This window comes from Gymnoscopelus braueri, assembly GCF_963280865.1.
Source record: "Gymnoscopelus braueri genome assembly, chromosome: 10".
Lineage (NCBI taxonomy): Eukaryota > Metazoa > Chordata > Actinopteri > Myctophiformes > Myctophidae > Gymnoscopelus > Gymnoscopelus braueri.
In genome coordinates, this window is record NC_137611.1 from 29,673,727 (window position 1) to 29,695,461 (window position 21,735).

At 41.3% G+C, this 21,735-nt stretch overlaps 1 protein-coding gene across 1 annotated transcript in view; it reads right to left on the minus strand.

The window, feature by feature from the left end:
• The window catches only part of LOC308093500 (contactin-associated protein-like 2), a gene marked incomplete at both ends in the record, with an annotated part of 56,435 nt that overhangs the window by 22,859 nt on the left and 11,841 nt on the right, over nucleotides 1-21,735 (minus strand). Inside the window, 10 exons of the mRNA XM_080439837.1 lie at nucleotides 302-421; nucleotides 2,075-2,181; nucleotides 4,175-4,337; nucleotides 5,596-5,745; nucleotides 6,412-6,670; nucleotides 10,818-10,961; nucleotides 15,040-15,224; nucleotides 19,068-19,271; nucleotides 20,172-20,319; nucleotides 21,606-21,735. The exon at nucleotides 21,606-21,735 is cut by the window's right edge and continues 64 nt beyond it. Of these exons, the coding sequence (XP_080295963.1) occupies nucleotides 302-421; nucleotides 2,075-2,181; nucleotides 4,175-4,337; nucleotides 5,596-5,745; nucleotides 6,412-6,670; nucleotides 10,818-10,961; nucleotides 15,040-15,224; nucleotides 19,068-19,271; nucleotides 20,172-20,319; nucleotides 21,606-21,735 (1,610 nt within the window). The remainder of the gene's footprint in view (nucleotides 1-301; nucleotides 422-2,074; nucleotides 2,182-4,174; nucleotides 4,338-5,595; nucleotides 5,746-6,411; nucleotides 6,671-10,817; nucleotides 10,962-15,039; nucleotides 15,225-19,067; nucleotides 19,272-20,171; nucleotides 20,320-21,605) is intronic.

Below are 21,735 nucleotides of genomic sequence, written 5' to 3' on the forward strand. Positions count from 1 at the left end.
ATCATAATTCGACTAAGACTAGGATTATCGTCATAATTCTCTCTACCTATTATTCTATCTAACTCAAGGAGAAGATATTGAGATTATCGTTATAATCTCAATTCTGTGCCAACTAAGAAGCAAGGAGATAAGATCTCTAGATCCTGCACCCAGGCCTATTACCATCAACATCGAGGATTCAAGTGACCAACTCGTCCTCCCAAACCAGCTACCTAAGTAATCTTTGTAATACACAGAGTTAAACACATTTCCAAAAAGGAGCAGTGGCATCATGTGGAAAGCCAAAGGAGCATTTCCTTACCTGTCATGTCACAGTTGACCCTGAAAGGAGCGAGGGGTCCACTGCCGTCCGGATCCACCCAATAGTTCCCTGAACTTTTACCCAGATGTTTGTATTCCTCACAGGACTGCTCATACACAGCTGCAAGAGGACACATCACATTCATCTCAGTGAGGTCCAACAGTGTCTGTTTGTGTGCACCATGTTTTACTACGTATTTGTGGCTTCTTTTTTAGGAAAAGAGTAATTTTTATGGTTAAGAAAGATTTAGTTAGGGTTATGGTTATGGTTATGGTTATGGTTACAATTTACAATTTACTCAAAGTGCAAGACTGTAAGTGGCTTGATCTGCAACGTTCGGCTCGGCAACTCGCTCGCTTTAGCTCGCTCGGTGGTGCCTCACGTGGCTCAAGTTCGCTTGAGACGGCGCGCCTCCGTCACGGTCCAAAACTATACGGGCTAAAGAAATAGCCCGCAGTTGTTGTAGGCAGAGGCACTTCCGCGTTGGCCACAGAAGGGGGCGTGTTTATAGCACAACTGGTCTAGACTTTGTAATGTCGCGTCATAGTGGTGGTGGGATAGGATTAGGGAATAGGATTGTGGTGAGGGGTTAAGTTTAGGGTTAGTTGTAAGGTATGGGATAGGTTACAGTAGGTTGGGCCAGCAGGTGTGAATTGTTTAATTGTTAGTGACTGACAAATTGGTTTCTGATGTCCTCACAAAGGTATAGAAACAGATGTGTGTGGCTTTGTGGCTTCTACCTCTAGGCTACAAGAAAATGTCCTCTGCTAGGACATTGGCAAGCTTTAAACATGTTGGAGGACTTCGGAGTTAATTTCTCAATGCATCTGGAAGCCAGCCAGTCACATTGCCACGTGTTAGGGTCAGGTGGGTGGGGAACAGCGTTGCCATTTTGCGAGAGAAATAAGTATAATAATAACCAGGTCTATGAAACCAAGCCCAAAAGAAGCGACTAACACATGAGCACTTTAAACCTATATAGACTATTTGAAAATAGCCGATCTACAAGATCACAACGCATCGCGATGCGACACGTTGTGAGGAGCTATTTTCCAAAAAAATCTGCAAATTGTTTTATATTTTTGAAACATTTTAACAACACAAATCTGGCACACAATGTTTTTAGATGATGATACGCGGACAATTACATATTCATTTGGGGGTCCTTGCCATAAAAATGTTTGCGAACCACTGGTTTAAACAACATTAGGAAGCAATCCCAAATAAGCAACTACACTTTAGAAACAAGCCCAAAAAAAACGCAACACTAACTACCAATAATTTACAAGCAACTTTACAGAAAAACATAAGCCCCAAGTCGCTTATAATAAGCGGACATGGCAACACTGTTCGGGTACTGTGTGCACGTTAGTGATGAGCGGGTCGACCCGTAACCCGCGGGACCCGCGGGTCAACCCGCGGCGCGGGTAGGTCGAGTCAGGATTTCAGAGAAAATTATGCGGGCTGAGGGTGAGCGGGTCAGCCGCTCTCCACGAAAAAAAAAAAAAAAAACCTATTTTGACCATCATGCTTGTTTATTCAGCCCATGACAATGTTGTGCTACTGTAGACATTTAAAGGGACTTTGGGTACTTAAAAGAGCGCTATATAATATATATATATATTCCCACCGCGGGTCGCGGGGCGGGTTGAGCCATAGATTTATATATGGGTTCGCGGGGCGGGTTGAGGCGGGTCGCGTTCCGTCGCGGGTTGGGGCGGGGCGGGTCATGAAAAAACCCGACCCGCACATCACTAGTGCACGTGTACTCACGCGCATGGCAAGTGGCTCCTGTGTATCCTGTGCCATTGCAGTAGCAAGTGAAAGTGTCCCATGTCTGAGAACAGTGACCACCATGCTCACATTGGTTAGGGACACACCTAGTACACACGCACGCACACACGCACACGTACACACACACACACGCACGCGCACACGCACACGCACACGCACACACACACACACACACACACACACACACACACACACACACACACACACATACACACACACACACACACACACACACACACACACACACACACACACACACACACACACACACACACACACAGAAAGAGGAATAGGGAGTGACACTGGTTAAAAAAAAGAAAAAACAACCAAATCTTTGGGTGCAGTTGAGCCTTCTTCTAAAGAAAGTATGTAGAAACAATTGCTCATTCCAAGTAGCCTATATGAAACAATTTTTATGTTCAACTCATTTGAATATACATGATCTAAAACATATTTGAGGAAATGTATCATCATTTTCATAATGTCAATTTGCTTGATCTAATAAAATTGCTTAGTTCTCGTCCTTCTCCAGTCAAACATGACTGGAGAAGGATTTAACAACTGAAGTAGAATCTGAAAGGTTCTAACATTTGCCAGCCGTCTTTCCAGATAATAAACACAAGCAATCATAAATCCTACAGATGTTTAATCATGAGACAGTGCCGTATGGCTGTTTAATCAACTTTCAGCACTCCAGCACTACACGTTTTGTTGGCGGAGCTGATCAACTGTCTTTATCTGAAGCATCGGTTCATTTGTTTGATTCACCACTGCTCCTTCTCACTCATTATCATGGAAGGTCTTGTTTAAGACAGAAACTCATGCTCCTGTAACAGTTCAAAGAGCTTTACTCTAAGCTCTCACCCAATGTACCATTTTAGCTGTTAATCGACCTGACAAAGGATAGATAAGGGACCGGGTAATAGGGGAAGGATATCAACCACATAACTGCAACATCCCTAATTTAACAGACCTGTATCTTTCCTTCACCCTTCCCTGTCTCAATTTCCTGTCTCTCTACTATCCTGTACTGTACTAAAACAAAACATTTAAAGACAAAATAAAGTTGTTGCTTATATAGGCATTGTATTCAAGACTGTCAAGTGATTTTCTTTTTAAATAAATGCTTAAGTACGTTACAATATTTTGGGCATCCCAGCATAGGCTATTCAATTGGGGATTCTCCTATTATATTCTTCGGTATTATACCTCCAACTTGGGCATTTTCCTCCTGATCTTGAAAGTTGAAAGAGAGTGGGTCAAGCTAAACCATGCCAAACATCCTGTAGTCTACACCCTCTAATTCCTTACAACTCTGAGAGGAGCCTCGGCTGTGATGGTTTCAAACAGAACAAGGACTTCCTCAAAGCCTTTGATCAGTCGTGCGGACTGGACTTGAACCCCAGAATGAATACAGTGGTGGGCTGTTTGAGCAGCTGAGCTCGTCCAGACTCATGAATCAATGGATTTTCCCAGTGTTCAACGGCAAAATCTATCACATCTTCTCTCTCTCTCTTTCTCTCTCTCTTTTCTTTTTGCAGTCGTACAGTGCTCTTTTTGCATAGTACAGTGTAGTGCCGAAAAGTGTTGTGGATTGTAGTGCAATGTTGTGTAGCCGTTAACTCACATGCAAGCTCCTATACATGTACTGTACGTGATTCCTTTTCACTTAACCCATTCAATCCGGGAACGAATCTACAAATGTCTTATGATGCTATCATATCGGTGGTTCTCAAACTGTTTCATGTGAAGGACCCCCAAAATCATATGTATTTGGTCGCGGACCCCCATCTCAAAATATTTTGTTCCAGGGACCCCCCAGAAGCAAAGATTTGAAAAAAATAGCAGATCTACAAGCTCATAGCGCAGCACAGCACCGAGTGCTATGAGCTTGTAGATCTGCTATTTTTAATAGCCAAAGTATAAAATAATGGCTATAGCTAAATGACACAGATGCGTTCCCGGATTGAATGGGTTAATTACTTATGGACATACTTCCCCACCACAGGGGTTTTAGTACAGGCTCAACATGTGTCCCAAATGTCAGCCATGTTAACACTGAGAACGCTTCCTTCCTACCTGTCTATGATGGCACACATGTCCAAGCTGACGTTTTCAAAGGTTCCGATGGTGCCTTGCTCAACAGCCCGGAGGTCAGCCGGCTGGTCGTCCACGTGAATCATTTGCATGCAACCCTGGAATGGCCGCTGCAGTGGGGGCGTGTTTGTACGCAGGAAATAGCCTGGGAAAAGATACGGTGGCAAAAGTCACTGTTATGTACTTCCACAGTGTTAATTGTGACAGAAAAGTCACAGTTTAGTCATAGTCTTTTGAATAAAATTCCATTTAGTTTTTGGTCACATTTTAGTCATCTGAAATATTTTAGTTTTAGTCTTAGTCAAATAAATCTACAATTGATTTAGTCGACACAAATGTAGTGTCTTTGGCAGGCATTGATGATGGCTCCGTAATACCTAATTTATACTTGGACCAAAAATAGCCGATCTATAAGCGGCTATTTTTGGGGGGTGCAAACAAGCATAAAATGACTTGTCGTAGTTCTACTGGATGTCTTCTCCACTAGTCCCTCTCTAACATTTTAGTCTCGTTTTTATTTGCTGACAAAATCGTCATTATAGTTTGTCATAGTTTTAGTCATCATAGCCAACGTTTTTATTTAGTTTTTCGTCAGTAAAAAAAGGTAGTCGACAAACATTCTTCATCATAGTTTTAGAGTTTTAGCCTGATTTATACTTAGTTGCACGCCGGGAAAAAAGCACAGCTACAGCACAAGCTCAAAGCGCATTGCAATGCTAGTAGATGTGCTATTTTCAGCATGCAACACCATCGCTCAGTGAAGTATAATGAGGCTTTAAAAGTTACAATAGTATAGAATATGATGATAAAGAAAATGAATATGAGGATAAAGAGATGGAGCTATTTGAACTTTTCCCTCAATCTCAACATGATCTTTATTGTTTAGTATATCTAAACCCACATGAATATTATGGATAGATCTTTGCTGCATGAATGCTGATTGACTGTCTGAAATAATTAGTCCTAATAGTTTGAAGGAATTATTTAAAAGCGTTATTGGCCTCAATAAGTATTGAAATGTTTGCCTGTCTTGAAAATACATGTACGCAAGGTAGGAGAGTGTTAACTTAACTTAAAAGATTGCATGACATGTATATGTCATCCCAGAGAAATTCACTGTCAAACCATCTGGCCAAGGCACAATTTGTACACTGACAGTTTGTTAATTGCGATTTCCAATTATTTTATGATAGCTCAGTGTCAGGAATAAATTATGATCAGATTATGGTAAGTTGTTTTGACCACTTTAACCGTGTCTTCCCTATTTGTCTGTCCCTGTCTTTCCTATTTCGAGAGATTTTTAGTAAATTGTAGATCAGCTATTTTAGAAACATTTTGACATTTTGATAATTGGGTGGTTCAATGGAGTGGAGAAGGCCCTCGGCCTGCCATGATAACCTTACCTCCAAAATAGTACGTCCCGCCAGTCCTGATCTGGATTGGGATGGCTGTTCGGACGGTGGACGCCTCATCTCCATCAATAGTTAACATGGCGTAGTTCTCCAAGGCACTGAGATGAACACTGTGCCACTGGCCGTCATTCAAACTGGTGCCTGAGGGGACAAACAGTTAGCTTAACTTAAGTTCATTTAACTGAGATCGGGGGAAAAAAACAACAACAACAGGATTTTAGAATGGAAATGAAGCCAATGTGGAAATAATGAAACCGCTGCCCTTCTCATTAATGGCTCTCTACTGTATTTCCCCTCCTGCTGGTTGCAGAATGATTTTCATTCCTTTAAAGTCAACGGGTGTTTGACCGGATTTAACACTTTTTTACATTTTTGTTGTATTACCGTAGTAAACCTTTTCATAAATACTTCATGTTTTCAGTCGCTAGTTTAAAGTCTTCTTTCAGTTATCATGATGTGTTTTTGTAAATTATAAAATGTATTATAAATAAGGGTATGCTTCTACTGTTTCTACTGAGTGAAGATCCACCCTCGCTCCCTTTCCACACAAAAGCATTAGATTAGATTATTCGCAACCGGATATCCAAGATGGTGTATTTGAATTCGTTCAACTACAGGCTTTAAAAACAGGGATGTACAGTAGAAACCGTCACGTCTATGTGTACTACTAATATATTAATCCTACTACTACAACTATTACTATTACTACTATAGCTGCTACTTCTACAAAAGTAGTATTACTGCTGGTGATAGTATATTACTACTATTACTATTAATACTAAAGCTGCTGCTACCACTGCTGCTCACCTGATGAGATATCGATGCGTGTGTTCTTGGTCTGCGTGACGTTTATGTAGACCGTCACCTTGCCATCCGTCAGACCCACTTCCACCACTCCGTCTGCCAGGGCCGTGTACATCAGCAGGCCGCTGGGGTTCCACGTGCGGAAGAACAGACTGACAGACAGCGTGTCGCTGTCTCCCTGTCCTGGCAGCCGCAGGAAGGACGACGAGTTGAAGAAGACGGGAAAGGACGTAGACTCAGAACAGGAGAATGTCAGGTTACGCTGAGATGGGGGAAACATACAGAAAAGTCAGGCTTAAGTTTGAGTGATTGATTGATTGATTGATTGATTGATTGATTGATTGATTGATTGATTGATTGATTGATTGATTGATTGATTGATTGATTGATTGATTGATTGATTGATTGATTGATTGATTGAATTCTTCATTGACAAATTGTATGTACAAGTGAAGACAGATGCACACAACGGTATAAAGGATAGAGATTAGAAAGCTCAGAAGCTTATTTTCATTGTGGTCCTTTGGTTGTGACTGCTGTAAAATGGAAACAATGTACTGTTGCATAATATGAATTACAACGATACATTTCAGTTTGAGTACATTTTTTAAATATGCATGTTTCCAACACAATAATGTAGTCAACAATTAGTAACAAGTGTAAAATTAACAATGCTACTACAATCATGGGCATGTCTATGAGTTGGTCTAGCTATTCTTCAGCCATCTCCTTATGTAAACATTTAAATTTGGCCAATGAGATTGTGGACTTTAGGCTTTTGGGTAGCCCATTCCGCATGATCGCTGCTGAGTACAAGAAGTTCTTGCTCATGTAGCTCTTGAATCGGCAAGGAACACAATCTGTGGAGCTCCCTCTGGTAGAATAACTGTGGGAGTGTGGGTGTCACAGATCTTTGAGAAGTACCTGATACATACCTCTGTGTTAACACCCCTGTGAACCATGCATGCACACCTTTATGTGTGATACTCCACTTGGAGCCACTTTAGGGAAATAAAGTTAGGCGGTGGGAAGATGTGTTATGTGATGGGGTTTGAGGATGAATCTGATATTTATTTTGTGAGGTCTGTAGCTTTTTCTTTAGGACCTTTGGGGTGTTGGCGTACCAGGAAGTGCAGGCATCCTCGAAATGGCATTGGATTAGTGCCGAAGCCAATATTATAGTCCCCAGGACTTTTAGCCAAAATGTTTTACTGTACCTCTGTGCTGTAAATGTTTTGTGACAAATAAAGTATCAATCAATCAAAACCAGTTAGGCTTAAAAAAGTGTCCATGCAAGTCACGTAGACACCTCTCACAGGATAAATTACATTTTTGTGGGATAAAGTAGAAATGTATAAATTGGTATTATGAAGCAGTTTTTAGAAAGACAGCAACATTTGTAGTGAATGGCTGTGGGTGAATAGAAACTGGTCGCTTTTTTTTGGGGGGGGGGGGGGACTTTTGGTCATTTTTGCATTTTGTTCTCAATAGAACAGTGAATAGAGAGACAAGTAATGCGAGAGAGAAAAGGGGGGCACATGGAGTAAACTGGTTGAATTGAACAGCGAATGAAGAAGTATGAGATATGCACTCTTACCAGAAACTGAATGCATTGCTTTGTTTTCTTTTGTGAATCAGTTTGACATTTGACATCTGAGATTTGGACATCTTTCATATAATTTTTTCCTTCTCATTGCTGATCATTGAAAAGGCCTTTTTGTTTCTTTGAATGCATCCTTTTTTTCTTGAGTTGAAAAGGGTATGCTTCCCAAAAGGGATGCTGAGAGGCTAAGCCATGCCTTTATTACACACAGTCTAGCAATGCAATCCTCGTATAGCCTCCTATATGTCAGAATCTCTATAATGTTATATTCCACTCTGTCAACTGAGATCCATACAGCAGGCTTATTAAATATTCACAAGGGCATTTGAAAGAAAACCACGAGTGCTGCTGGTTCTTTGCTCCTAAAATATGGAATACCCCAGCCCAATATTCAAGGAGCAGACTCAGTAGAGATTTTCAAAGCGTAATTTATGAGCCGAAAAATGCAGACCTACAAGCTCACAACGCATCACATCCATGATGCGTTGTGAGCTTGTAGGGCATGTCATTATTGTAAAACTTTTCCAAAAATGACCAGAAATGTTCCAAAATAGAGGTAGTGTCCATCTCAGGAGAGAGCAGGCCTGCGGCATAAGCTGTTTATTGTTCAATCAATAAACAGAAGCTTTGCTACAGGGGAGCGTAAGAAGAGACAATACACATAATACATGTTCTCTGTGTAATCCAGCACAACCCCCACCCCCCCGACCTCCCTTCACTGTCTTCCTCTCAGCTTTCTAAGCAATCTAAATAAAGAGAATATATACAAAAAGCCACAGGACAGCATTTTTCTCTCATGTCCAGCTATCTCGATCAGAAAGCAGTTGCAATACAACACCAGGAACTCTGTCAGACAGAGGCTAAAGCAAGCCAGCTATACGCTTGGTAAATCCATTAAGTGGCGAAGGCTAAGAAGCTTGGAAGACTAGGAATCAATATCGAAGCCTGGAAATCCATAGGCCTTTCTGCTTCACGCATCATCAGCACTGTGTTGGCAACCAAGATTGCAATTGTTTCTCTTAAAGGATCTACACCATGAATTTAAAAAAAATATTTGATATTTAATATCATATGGTGTATGTCCCTCAAACCTTTTTCAAAAGGTTTGAGCCTAAATCATCACTCAGATATACTCATCCCAAGTCAATTGTCTCTGGCTTATACAGCACTTTCAGCTGCAATACCAAAACGTCCTCTTGGGCAGGGGGGGCTACTGAGCAATTCTGTCTGTTTTATTATTAAAAATTATTAAAAAATTAAAAATGGGAAAATTCTGCATAAAAAGAAGCATCTAAGAAAAATACAAAATAAAAAAAAAAACACTTTGAACATTTTTGAACAATTCCACCAAGTGTTTGAGGTGCCTGTTTCACCCACTTCCGGGGGGCGGAGCCAAAATCCGAGCCCGAAGTATTTGTTCGTAGACCCCCACTTAGGGGGGGTAGAAAAAGTTTCGGAGCGATTCGGGCACTTTTCATTTAACATTGGGTTTGCCATCAAAAATGTTTGTGACATCATCAACATTTCCATTCTGAGATCGCCTGTTCAGACACGCCCATTCTGGAAATCCATGAAATGAGAAGGAATGACTGAATTTAAAAAAAAACATTTTTTTGGGTACAAGAGACACTGGGGACCCCAAAAAATACAAAAAAACAAGAAAAAAGTGATTTTCATGGTGTAGACCCTTTAAGAGGGACTCAACCTCTCCTTGATGATACATCTGTTGGGCAAGCTCTATGCTTAATATATAAACTATGCAGCACTTAATAATCAATGTTTTGTGAGTGGGATTCCTCACATTGGTAGTGAAAGATCTATGCTCTTTCATCTATGCTCTCTATTCTTTGCATTCTGTGAAGTATTTGCCCACTGAGAATTTTTCAGTATTTGTATATGTTATATGTATGTGTGTTTTTGGGCTCTGCCATAGGTGGAGATTGGGTTAATGACACACCAGTGCCAGGGTTAATTGAGTGGCAGGTGTTTCCTTTTGTGCCTATCACATTCTCCTCTATAGACGAATCCACAGAGGCGCTGCCTGTAGCTCCGCTATCGCGGTGCGAAGCGCCACCCGCTTGACACCGCACAGTTATGATTGCTGTTCTGTGGATTTGTCTATATAGAGTGCGAGGCCTGGACTCAGGGTCTCACAAACACAGAAGACATTGGCAGACAAAGAGCTGTAGGCAGCTGAACTACAGACAGAAAGTGTGGCAAGCAGCAGACCAAGCACGACTGGGCTCTAGAAACTGAACGGCACAGTATACTTGACTTGTGTGTAATTGTGTGAGGCCAATAAATACTAAAGCAAACTTTAACTGCCTGGTCTCTGTCGAACCACACTCCCAGTAGCAGCTGATGAAATGTGTTCTACAGGGTTTGATTTGTAAAAAAAACAAAAAATGATGTGTGTGTGGAGGGGGGAGGGATTTCAAATAGGGACAAAAATAGACAATACAAACTCACAATATGTCGCATTGTGGCATCATGGGCTTGTAGATTTCCAGTTTTGAGTTTTGTAATTAGAAAAATATTAACACATTTTCCCTAAAATAGGTAGGCTACACTAATGTGGTTAAACATATATATCAAACCCATCAGTCCCAAAACTATGGAACTACTTAGCAGGGATAAAACACATTCCCACCGGCTATAAAAATTAATCACCAGGGGGGATATCAAAAGCATGAGAGAGGCATGGACCCCCTTCCTCCAAACCCCACCCAGTAAATTGAACCCTTGTGTTATACCAAACAGTTTGACTTGAACACAGACAGAGAGGCAGGCAGAGACAGTGTCTTACAAAGCTGGAGGTGTCCACTCTCTTCCTACGGATCAGGTTGGTGATGTTGTCTCCATTGTATGTGATTCCCTCCATGCAGCCCACAAAATTATCTCGTCCTCCAGAGCTGGGCTTTGCTGACACTGGCAAGCCTCCGAAATTAATCTGTGTGTGGCAGAAACAAATGATCACACTTATTTACCATGTGTTCTCAGGTGTAGGTTACTAGGAACTAGAGATGTATGGTTTAAATGTACTCACTCACAGCAACCAAAAACAATCTAACAATCTAACATTTTCTGTTCTACACATTATATAAACACACAAAACACTGTATTTATGTATTGCATGAGTCACGTGTGTAAAGGAGAGTAAAAGGAGCATTTCCTAGTGGTTAGCTTTCATATACTTACTGCAATTAAAATAATGCCAACAGACAGGGCCGTGGGAAGACGTTTTTTTTGTTTTTTTAAATACATTATTTCATACATTATTTTCAGGGGGTGCTGCAGCCCCCTCAGCACCCCTACTTCCCACGGCTATGCCAACAGAAGATAATATTTTCTTTATCCCCAGTGATATTTTGGGTTCATAGATAGTTTGGGTTCATTAGAGCAACCACTAACATGATGTACTGTAAGAGCAATGATACACCATTCTCAACTAACCAAAAATAGAATAGATGGGTTAAATCTGAAAAGACATAAAATACTGCAGGAAAATAACTACTAGTGGGGTGACATAATTTCAGCAGATAAATCTTATTCTGAAATAACAAGGCAGATAACTTGCTGCCTTGCATTGCTGGTGTTGCACCAAAAACTAGAAAAATCCTCGGACAAGGCCAGGTAGTAGAAGTCAATCTTAACCCATCAGAATTAAATATGAAGAATCGGACAGGTCCGTCTCGATGACATGACTATAGAGATAATGTGTACCGATTTGTGTGATGTTTGGACAAAATCTGCAGGAGTTATGAGAAAAACATTTGTTTAGCAAAAATCGGCCTCTGGTGGCACTATAAAAGGCCAATGTGAAGTTTCACGGCAATCGGACGCTGCGTTCATAATTTGAGGCATTTTGTTCAAAACAAACCACTCTTGCAAACTTAAGATGCCAATCTTAGCCAATCAGGATGGAATGTGAAAAATCTGACAGATCCGTCTTGATCACATGACTATAGAGATAATGTGTTTAGACGAAATCTGTAGGAGTAATATAAAAATATATATTTAGCAAAAGTCGGCCTCCTGGTGGCGCATTAATTGGCCAATGTGAAAAGGGTGGCATTTCTTCCTTTACTTGACCTAGCGCAAGGTTCACGGATCGGACGTTGCGTTCATGATTTGAGGCATTTTGGTCAAAACGAGCCACTCCTGCAAACTTCAGATGCCAATCTGGTGGCGTTATAACAGGCCGATGTGAGAAATTTGGGGCAGAGGTTCTGCTCTGTCCTCCAGGGAGTGTGTGTGCGCAGTTTCACGTCGATCGGGGCAGCGGTGCCAGAGATTAGCTGTACATGGACGGACACACGCACGGACGGACAGACAGACAGACAGACAGGGACATATTCATAGTCTCGGCCACGTCTTCGGCCTGGCGGAGACAATAAACCTGTAACGTATCGAACTGAATAGCTTACCCTGGTTGAACTGTGAGACACTGTGTGACAGAGAGTAAACATATTTGCATGCAAGGACAGACTTCTTCCTGTGTGGACTTGTCTCAAATGACTTGACACTTGACTTGAACTTGCGGTGAAAGACTTACAAACAGCTCCTTCTTTAAGTTCAGCATTTTTTGAGGAATTGAGGTTACTTTCCTTGCTGCAGGCATACTACACATTACACTGTAGTATTATGCTGTAGAATTATGCTGTTCCTTATTTATGTCCAAGTTCCTGCTTTTTGTTATTGATGCCCTTGCATCATATGGTATATGATACATTATATTGTACCTGTATTTATGAGAAATAGCGTATTGTTTATAGCTTCTGCCCAATTGCGTTGATCAATCTAAGACAACACACATGATAGACCAGCATTCTGTGGGTATGAGATTAGTGTTTGAATTGAAGTATCTAGTGTACAATATACACACATATTTGTTTTTATTATTTTGCAGCGCTATTAGAAAGAAAGAAAGAAAGAAAGAAAGAAAGAAAGAAAGAAAGAAAGAAAGTGTATTGAAGGCACCTGGACTCAGCTATGTAATAAATGGCTTTGAAAGAAAAACTGCTCAAATCACCTCAAACTGTCAAGAACCTGTTGACCCTGAACCACTCAGGGTGAAACTGGAGTGCATTGTTTCAAACCAGGACACACCACACTCTACTTCTATAGCAATCAACACCTGAGGGATTGGTTCAGGGTCAGCATTATCCTCACGCTGGCTGTGCATTGTTTCATTTCACGATGTATAGAAACCCAGTTTGCTTGTATCTCATTGAGTATTCACCATGTTGAGAACTATGATTACAGACAATAAACCGGAGATAATTGCACTGTGCCTGGTGTCTCTGCATTCCACTGAGTGTTATTGTTTTGTTGCCTGGCACTTTGCCACTATGAACTTTGCCGGCGTTGAACTTTGCTGATAAGTATCTACGGTTTGTGCTTTATTTCTTAACCTTCGTGGAGAAAGTCGAAACGATTCCAATCAAAACAAATTGACAAACACTGCAGTGGAGCTGACTATGATGCAGTGCAGCATTTCTACAGAGCCAACTTGTACAGAGCTGTACACTGCCTGCTGCAATGGTCCTGTGGGCAATGGATCAGTAGTAAATAGACACAATAATACATGTTCTCTGTTCTGCCACACCGGACCGTTTACCTTCCAGTTTCTTTACACGGCAACTCATTTATTGATTTTGCACGCCTTGAGTACATCTGTTACATGTACATTCAGCATGTATACAACATTTTGTACACTGTGCATGCACACTCTGTACCTAGTTGGATATTGTGCAACTTTGGCACATACAGTAAACAGTACCATACCAAACACCGTACTGTATAATATGTTATACAACATATGGGGAGTTCTTTATGGTGTATATGGAGAGGATTTTCCTTGCCACTGTTACCAAATACTTGGTAAAGGGGGGAAGGGGGAAGCGTTGGGACAACTTGTTGTGATTTGGCCCTATAATAAAAATGAATTGAATTTAACTAAATTGGATTGAATTGAATTAAATTTAACAGAATTGAATAGTTTTTTACATACCTAGTTGTGAGTAGCTCTGCGGTTGTATTTCGTTTGTGGCTGCATTTTGCTGCTGGATTGGTAAGATTTCACCACAGGGAACTGATAGTTCCTTTTAATAAAATATATTTTGTCTCACATTGATGTTATTATCAGGTGCTTCTCAGGGCACTGGAGAATCCCTCCAAATAAATGAGGTGATATGTGTTGTAAGGAGACATTTTGGTGTCCAATGTTATTCTCCCAGACCACTGCAAATAAAAACATCAAGGGGACAGAGTTATCAGTCCTTGTTGATGCCATGTTCCGACTTGATCAGAGTTACTGATGATTCTGTGCTATTATCTCTGTGTACTACTGCTGCTATCTTTTGCCCCACATCAGAGAACCATTGGATCCAGAATCAATAAAACATGGTGTCCTTCAGGAAGCCAATGGGTCAGCCTTAACATCAGCCTGAGAGTATTCACCTGCTTCCATTTGCTAGATTAAGAGATTGTGGCAGTGAGTTATGGTTTGCCTTTACAGTAACTTCATCTATCATTGCCATTATTCATGCAGTATTGTGTAGCCGGTGTCACCCTGCCTGCAATGCGTTGCATGGCTCTGACTACTGTAGCTGGAGTGCAATATTACTCATACAAATCAATATACATTTTGCAATATCTTGTCATGCTGTATCTTGGCTAAACTGTGTGCTCAGTTTATGCCTGATTATACTGTATAACATTTAACGTTTGCCATGACTTTTACACTGGACCCTGGCTTTTTGGTACGTTTCTGCTACATTGCATACATTTTGCAATACTTCATCAATATAAAGGTGTGCTTTGTCTGTTGTCTATGTGTAAGGTAAGCTATGTTATGTAATGTAATGATACACTAGTCTGTGTTACTCCTGTTTGTCCAGGTCTTTGCTGGCTGTTTTGCATCAATTGTTCAATTGTGCAAAATAATTCCTAAAATACTTGGCAATAAGTTGATCCTCACTGTTCTTATTGCATAACTATACTTTTTTCATCAATTGTGTCTTCACCTCATAGTCGAGATCCAGGTGGTCAAACTCTCCGTTAGTCCTGAATTGCTGGGTGTGGTGGTCCAAGGTAAAGTTTACGTTTCTACGGTAACGCTCTATGATGACGGCGTGCCAGTGATCATCGTCCAGCAGGCTGCCACTGGTTACGGAGGTGTGACCCTGGATGGATCCGTATTGGTTGCTGCCTGGAGACGAGATAGTAAATCAAATCAAATGGTCAGAAAAAAATAAGAATCAAAATATTGTATTAATCCTTGGAAACGTTTTACAATGGTGACAAGATAACCCTTGTGCGTTGTAGTTCATTTTACAACTTTACACTGTGACTTCACATCCTCAGGCTGTTCTACAACAGCTCCATTTGAAAGCGTTCTGTCAGGCTGTGTCACCACCTGGTATGGGAACTGCACTGCCCACGAACGGAAAGCCCTGTGGTCGCTAGTTTGAACTGGAGTCGCGGGTCTTGCTCGATTACGCAATTGCTGGCCTAATCATTTTCTGTTTCTATTTCCTCTGTAGGTTTCACTGTTTTAAAATACTTGCTTAAATTTGCACACTTTGCAGCTGTTGCACAGATAGCTCTTCTATCCCACTCAATATGTTTTTGAGCTCCTGATTATTTTGTTTTCCCATTTTTGACTTGTGAACAAGGTGAATGAAATCACATGTTGCTTCTAGCCCCTTCCGGAACCCTAGTACCTTTTTTGTATTTGGGAAGGCGGTATCCAGGGTCCCTTGAAAGTCAATGGCCCCGATTCACTAAGAAATGTACGACCATATTTTATTACCGGCATTTAAGACAATTTTCTTCATGCAAAATGTTGTCTTCTCCCATTCACTCGCTTGTACCACTCTCTGGTCTCGGACAGATATAACGTCTCTAAAGTTTTGCAGAGAGATTTCAAAGATATTCTGAGCTGCATTAGGGTACCGCGGAAACGTGCGCTGTTCGGCGCTAATCAGCATTGCCATTAAACATGTTTAATCCATATTTTTAAATCACTCAATAAAATGTTCTATCACTCGCTGTAACAGAGAGAGGTCCTCTGTTACTTATGTTTGAGCAAATGATATTTGCACAGCACATTTGCACTTTAGTATTTTGCACAGTTCACCTTGCAGTGCAATATGGAGAGAGTGCAATATGTTTGTAGTGTGAGGTTTTATTGTTGAGGTTGATTGAATGCTCAAAAGTACCTGTTTGTTGCCAGCATGATTGGGCTGGACCATTATCAGGATAACAGAGGGGGGTTATGATGTGATGTGTGTTTGCAATTGCTAATATTTATGTTGTAGTAGAATCATTATTGGTGTAGTTAATGGAGTTTTAATAGATGTTATGAGAGTTAATGTTATCTGTATTTATGTATGTGTATTATTCGGTAATCTACCCCTTGACATGGTTGAGTCCAAACTAATTGCCTCCAGCTGAGTATAAAAGGCTGCCAGCCACAATCACACTCAGTTGGTGGTAGGATGAGAGCTGGACACCACCATGGCATTTGGGTGGAGAGCTTCCTATATGTTCATGTATCTTTTGTATTGTTGGTGAACAATCAGAATAAATACACCTTTTTGGGTTGCACCCTATCAAGGCCTCTGTACTAACTCCAACCGCAAGTCGGGCAGTCTCACACTCGCGAACCATGTCCAGCCTCCCCGTCTTGTGATTGGCTGGAAAAGCGCATCTAACCAATCACAAGACGGGGGAGCCAGGCATGGAGCGCGGAAGAGAGGAAAACTACAGTTTAAAACGAAATACTAAAAAGGTATACAGGGTTCCGAAAGAGGCTAATGTTGCTTCCAGGTAGAGCATGGTAGCCGGAATGCTGCGCTTCTCGTCAATGAGTAGTATTGCGGACAAAATATGAATATTATGGGGATATAATCCTACATAATATATTGGAAATGACAAAAATGAATATAATAGGAGATGCATTTACTGTATATGTAATATGGTCGGCTATTTTTATTTATTAAAAACATAAATTAATTAACTTAAAGTTATACAATGCAGAATCCCAAATAACGATTTTTAGCAACCTCTGCTGGTCACTACCGTCACTGCATACAATTTCCGTAATCCTCGATTACCCAGAATTCCATTCGTTTTCACCGGAAGCCGGAAGCGTTTCAAAAAGCGATCTTTTAATTGTTTTATACTATCTACGGATCGTTTCTCTTAGCCAGTGGAGCATTAGTTACCATGAGCTGTGCTTTCTTTTTCTGTTCTTTTTCGATCTTCCAATCCTACATTATCTTAACATCAGCGTGAGGTTCCTTCTTGCTATTACCGCGGTAGTTCCTGGCCAAACAGGAAACCGTTGCGGTAGTTCCTGGGGACGTCGGCCACGACGTCATGACGTTGGCCAGGAACGTCATTTTCCCGGGAATGTCCCCCCAGTCCACGTTCAATGGAAAATATATAAATAAAAGGCTTCCGGGGGTGAAATTCATGGAGTGGGTGTTGTGAAACTTTTGCCACTGACAAAAGATATACAATTTAACTTTAGTTTTGTTGAAAACGTTACCTAGTATTACTTTAAATGTATTAATGAATCCCCTCCTGAGGGGTACCCTTGCGGTGGAAGTCCCGTGTATGGGTTCACATAACCCAGCAACCTCATGCAAATTACGCCACTGATTACTATCATAAATATAGTGGTTTTACCACTATATTATCTAACCTTTTAGTTTTTTTTTTTTTTTTTTTCTAAATTTTTATCCCACGATTTTGTAACCCTATTTTTACACCCAGTGCCAATTGTCTATGTAATCCTGGGCACTACCTTCCCTCTGCCAACCTAGGGAGGCCAGGGCCGAGCTCATGCCTCCTTCAATGCATGAGAGCCAACTGACCTTCTTGTCACCTGACAGGGGAGAGTTTCCCTGGTTGGACGTAGCGCGTGGAAGGAACACGTTATTCCAACCAGTTCCCTTCCCCTCCATCAGGCGCCCCGGCTGGCCAGGGGGAGGCAGTATAGTGACCAGGATTACTGCATGTTTTTGTGAGGGTATCTACCCTAGGAGACACGGGGAGAACATGCAAACTCCACACAGAAAGGCCCTTTCGCCAACCCCACCTAGGGTATGGGCACTGATGACGCGGAGGAGAGAACACGCCCCCAGCGCCCACAGCGTCCCCTGCGGGAATCGAACCCAGGACCTTCTAGCTGTGAGGCGACAGCACTACCGACTGTGCCACCGTGCCCCCCAAAAAACGCTTAGTTTTAACCCAAAAATATCACTTACCCTACCATAGTATTCATGATCATTAAGGTTATTATTTGTGCAGAATCATAATACATATTTTACGTACTGTACGTAACAGTAACAAATCTCACTCCAGCCAGTTGGCAACCCTGCAACACCCTGCTCCAGGGAAATGTAGTTCTTTAACTTATCTATTCCATGTTACCTTCTGCTGTCTAAGCTATCCCCCGATAATGAGCTTACCCAGATTGTAGCTGAGCTATGCTATGCTGTCCTTGTTGTATCTATTTTTATATTATGCAAGTAATAGCAAGATTAATCCGGCTAGCTCATAGTGAACACCGTAAACAAACACTCTCGGTTGCACCGTTTAAGCGTTGCAAAATGGAAATAAGCTCACTCAGACGCAGCATCACACACCCTTGTTGCCTGGGGTAAAGAATTGAAACAACTGAAAAACTACTGGCTGTATCTAAGTTGTAGCCCAGCCACTAAAGAGCCAAAACGGAATTGTAATTATTTTACTACAGTGGTTCTTAAAGTGGGGTCTGGGGAACCCCTAAAGGGGGTGGGGTCCACAGCAAGATGAGTTAACCCGTTTAGACTGGGAACCCCTATACGAAACTATACCTTTCACTGGCAAGTGAGTCAGGAGGATACAACAGCAGTGACAACACCCAAATGTGTGTGGGAGGAATTCATTGGCATAACGACTAAATTAGGGAGAAAAAGCAAAAAAGAAAGTGGGGGTCCTTCACCTGAAAATGTTTGAGAACCACTGTTTAAGTATACCTCAAACTAACTACGGTATTTACCCAGGTTGATGCTGAGCTGCAGTCGCGCCCTACGGAGCTCCAAGGAAATGTAATCTCCCTGCTGGCCCTCGCCATTGACCAGCACTCCATCTCCAGCCGTGGTCCTGAACTTCAACGAGATTACGTCCTTCTTGATCTTCATTTTCTTACTCTTGAACTTGTAGGAGATGACACTGTGACCATCGAAATTGATCACATCTGACCCTGGAGCAGGGAAAAGAGAAGAGCGTTTGTTACCTTTAAAGCTATCCCAAAGCTTTGGAATGGCAAGCAAACTCTGTGTCGTCCTTTCAACGATTTCTTAAAATATCCTTCTTTTGAGTTGTTTTATTTCAATTGGATCTAATGTTTCCTTTTATTTAACTATGCATCCTCTGTGCTGCATTATTTTACATATGCTCTGGGTATATATTTGGAACTGTCTGTGCATGGTTCGCATAATTTCTGTCAAAGAAGAAATGCTCTTCTTGTATTTCATTGTGTGCTCTGCAAGCGTGCGGAGTGACCCAGCGATCAATCCTTTATTCTATTGATATATGCTTCCCTTCGTTTAGATGCATCTTCTATCATTGCTAATAAATAAATAAATAAATAAATAGATACATACATACATAAATACATAAATAGATAAATAAATCTTCAGATTGTTAACAGCTACTTGGTACTGGATGTCATAAAACACAACTGTGACAAAACTGAATGAGTGTAAAGCCTTGTTCATGTGTATTGCATGTTTCAGTCAGTCTTCATTAGCCTGGCTCATACCAGTACATAAAGCCTGGCTTTTAGCCCCTGAACTCCTTTCTACTGCTTGCCTGCAATGTATGTGTACAAGGAACTACAGCTTATTCCAATGCATTCAGGATAAAACCACCTGCCAAATGCCCAAAATGAATATGCGCTTGCACAAAATCCAATCAGTTTAGCACATTAACCAACAATAGGTCGCATATTCCCTGATCACACCCACAGACATGCTCAACGTCTGGATTTATAAAGCCTGAGTCATATGGTTATGCGTTGTGTCGCGCACTGACACCGGCGCACATTGGAAGAATAAATCAAAGAAGAAAACACTACACCTACAGCAATGCATCAACTTACAGTATGAGCAGCCATATATTTCCACTCGAAGGCCAATGCGTCCCTCCTCGCTCCACTCCAGGGGTATAAAGCGAAGGTAGCGGGCTAGGATGGGGTGTTGCAGCTCGTAGCGTACCACACTCTCACTGTTGGTGTTCCCTTGAAAAGACTGAAAAATAACACAAAAATGTGTATCTTGTTAGAAATGTCACTACTCACTACATAGTTTCATCCCGCATTGTAACCTTCTCTTCTCTTCTCTTCTCTTCTCTTCTCTTCTCTTCTCTTCTCTTCTCTTCTCTTCTCTTCTCTTCTCTTCTCTTCTCTTCTCTTCTCTTCTCTTCTCTTCTCTTCTCTTCTCTTCTCTTCTCCTCTCCTCTCTTCTCTTCTCTTCTCTTCTCTTCTCTTCTCTTCTCTTCTCTTCTCTTCTCTTCTCTTCTCTTCTCTTCTCTTCTCTTCTCTTCTCTTCTCTTCTCTTCTCCTCTCCTCTCCTCTCCTCTCCTCTCTCTCTCTCTTCTCTTCTCTTCTCTTCTCTTCTCTTCTCTTCTCTTCTCTTCTCTTCTCTTCTCTTCTCTTCTCTTCTCTTCTCTTCTTTAATTTACTCTTATAAAATGGCTGTATTACCATTCACAATTTTGCTTTTGCTAAGATGTCTGTGGAAGAAGAGTGCTCTTTTTGGTTCACTTGACATCCTAAGAAGAAAGAAAGTAATAGCCAGCACTCCAAAGTCCTAATTCATGGATGCACCCGGCAAACTGCCTTATATACAGACTGAGTGTGCTGGTTTTTGTTTTCACTTGACATCCTACTTATGTGCACGGTTTCACAACAAAAACAAGGCAGATATGGCATACCATACAGTTAGCATAGCTAATTCTTTGTTTGTGCAGGCAGTCAGCAACAGTTTTCTTGTAGACAAAATATATTTGAATTGGGATATGTGTATGATGTTCAACAAACGTTTTGGCTATCCAGCCTTCATCAGTGTGTCACACACTGACGAAGGCTGGATAGCCAAAACATTTGTTGTTAAGGCATGGATAAATAAAAGTAAATAAACTTTGATCCTGTCATTCTGATTGTGACCCTTCGCCTGTTGTTGTTTGTTATGTTTTCTGAGAACAACGCACCAGTAGAGTCAGAGCGTGGTGGTAACAAACACAGTTTGTTTATGCTTTTCAGGCCATATTTAGGTTACTAAATATTGCAACATGACAATCATAAACATATCCCAATTAAAATAGTTCCAGAGTGAGAGTCGATTTAACTGAAAGTAATGAGCCATGTGAGGCCATGCCTTACAATGATTTTAGAACAGCTACGGGGGTTGTAGGCACTCGGCTCTGCTTAGCTGTTTAAAATTCTCTGCAAACAACAGCCTCTTGGGGCTTGTTGCTTTATTTTATACTTTAGATGTGATTACAGTAGATTTGATTACATCAGATGACATCATACCCAGATATTTCCGTCCTGTAGATAAGGCCTCCAGTTCCTGCCCGTGTCGCTGTAAAGCAGACGGTACTGGCTGGTCCAGTCGGTGCTGCTGTATCGGCCCTGTGTCGCCACAGCCACCACCTGCTTCCTG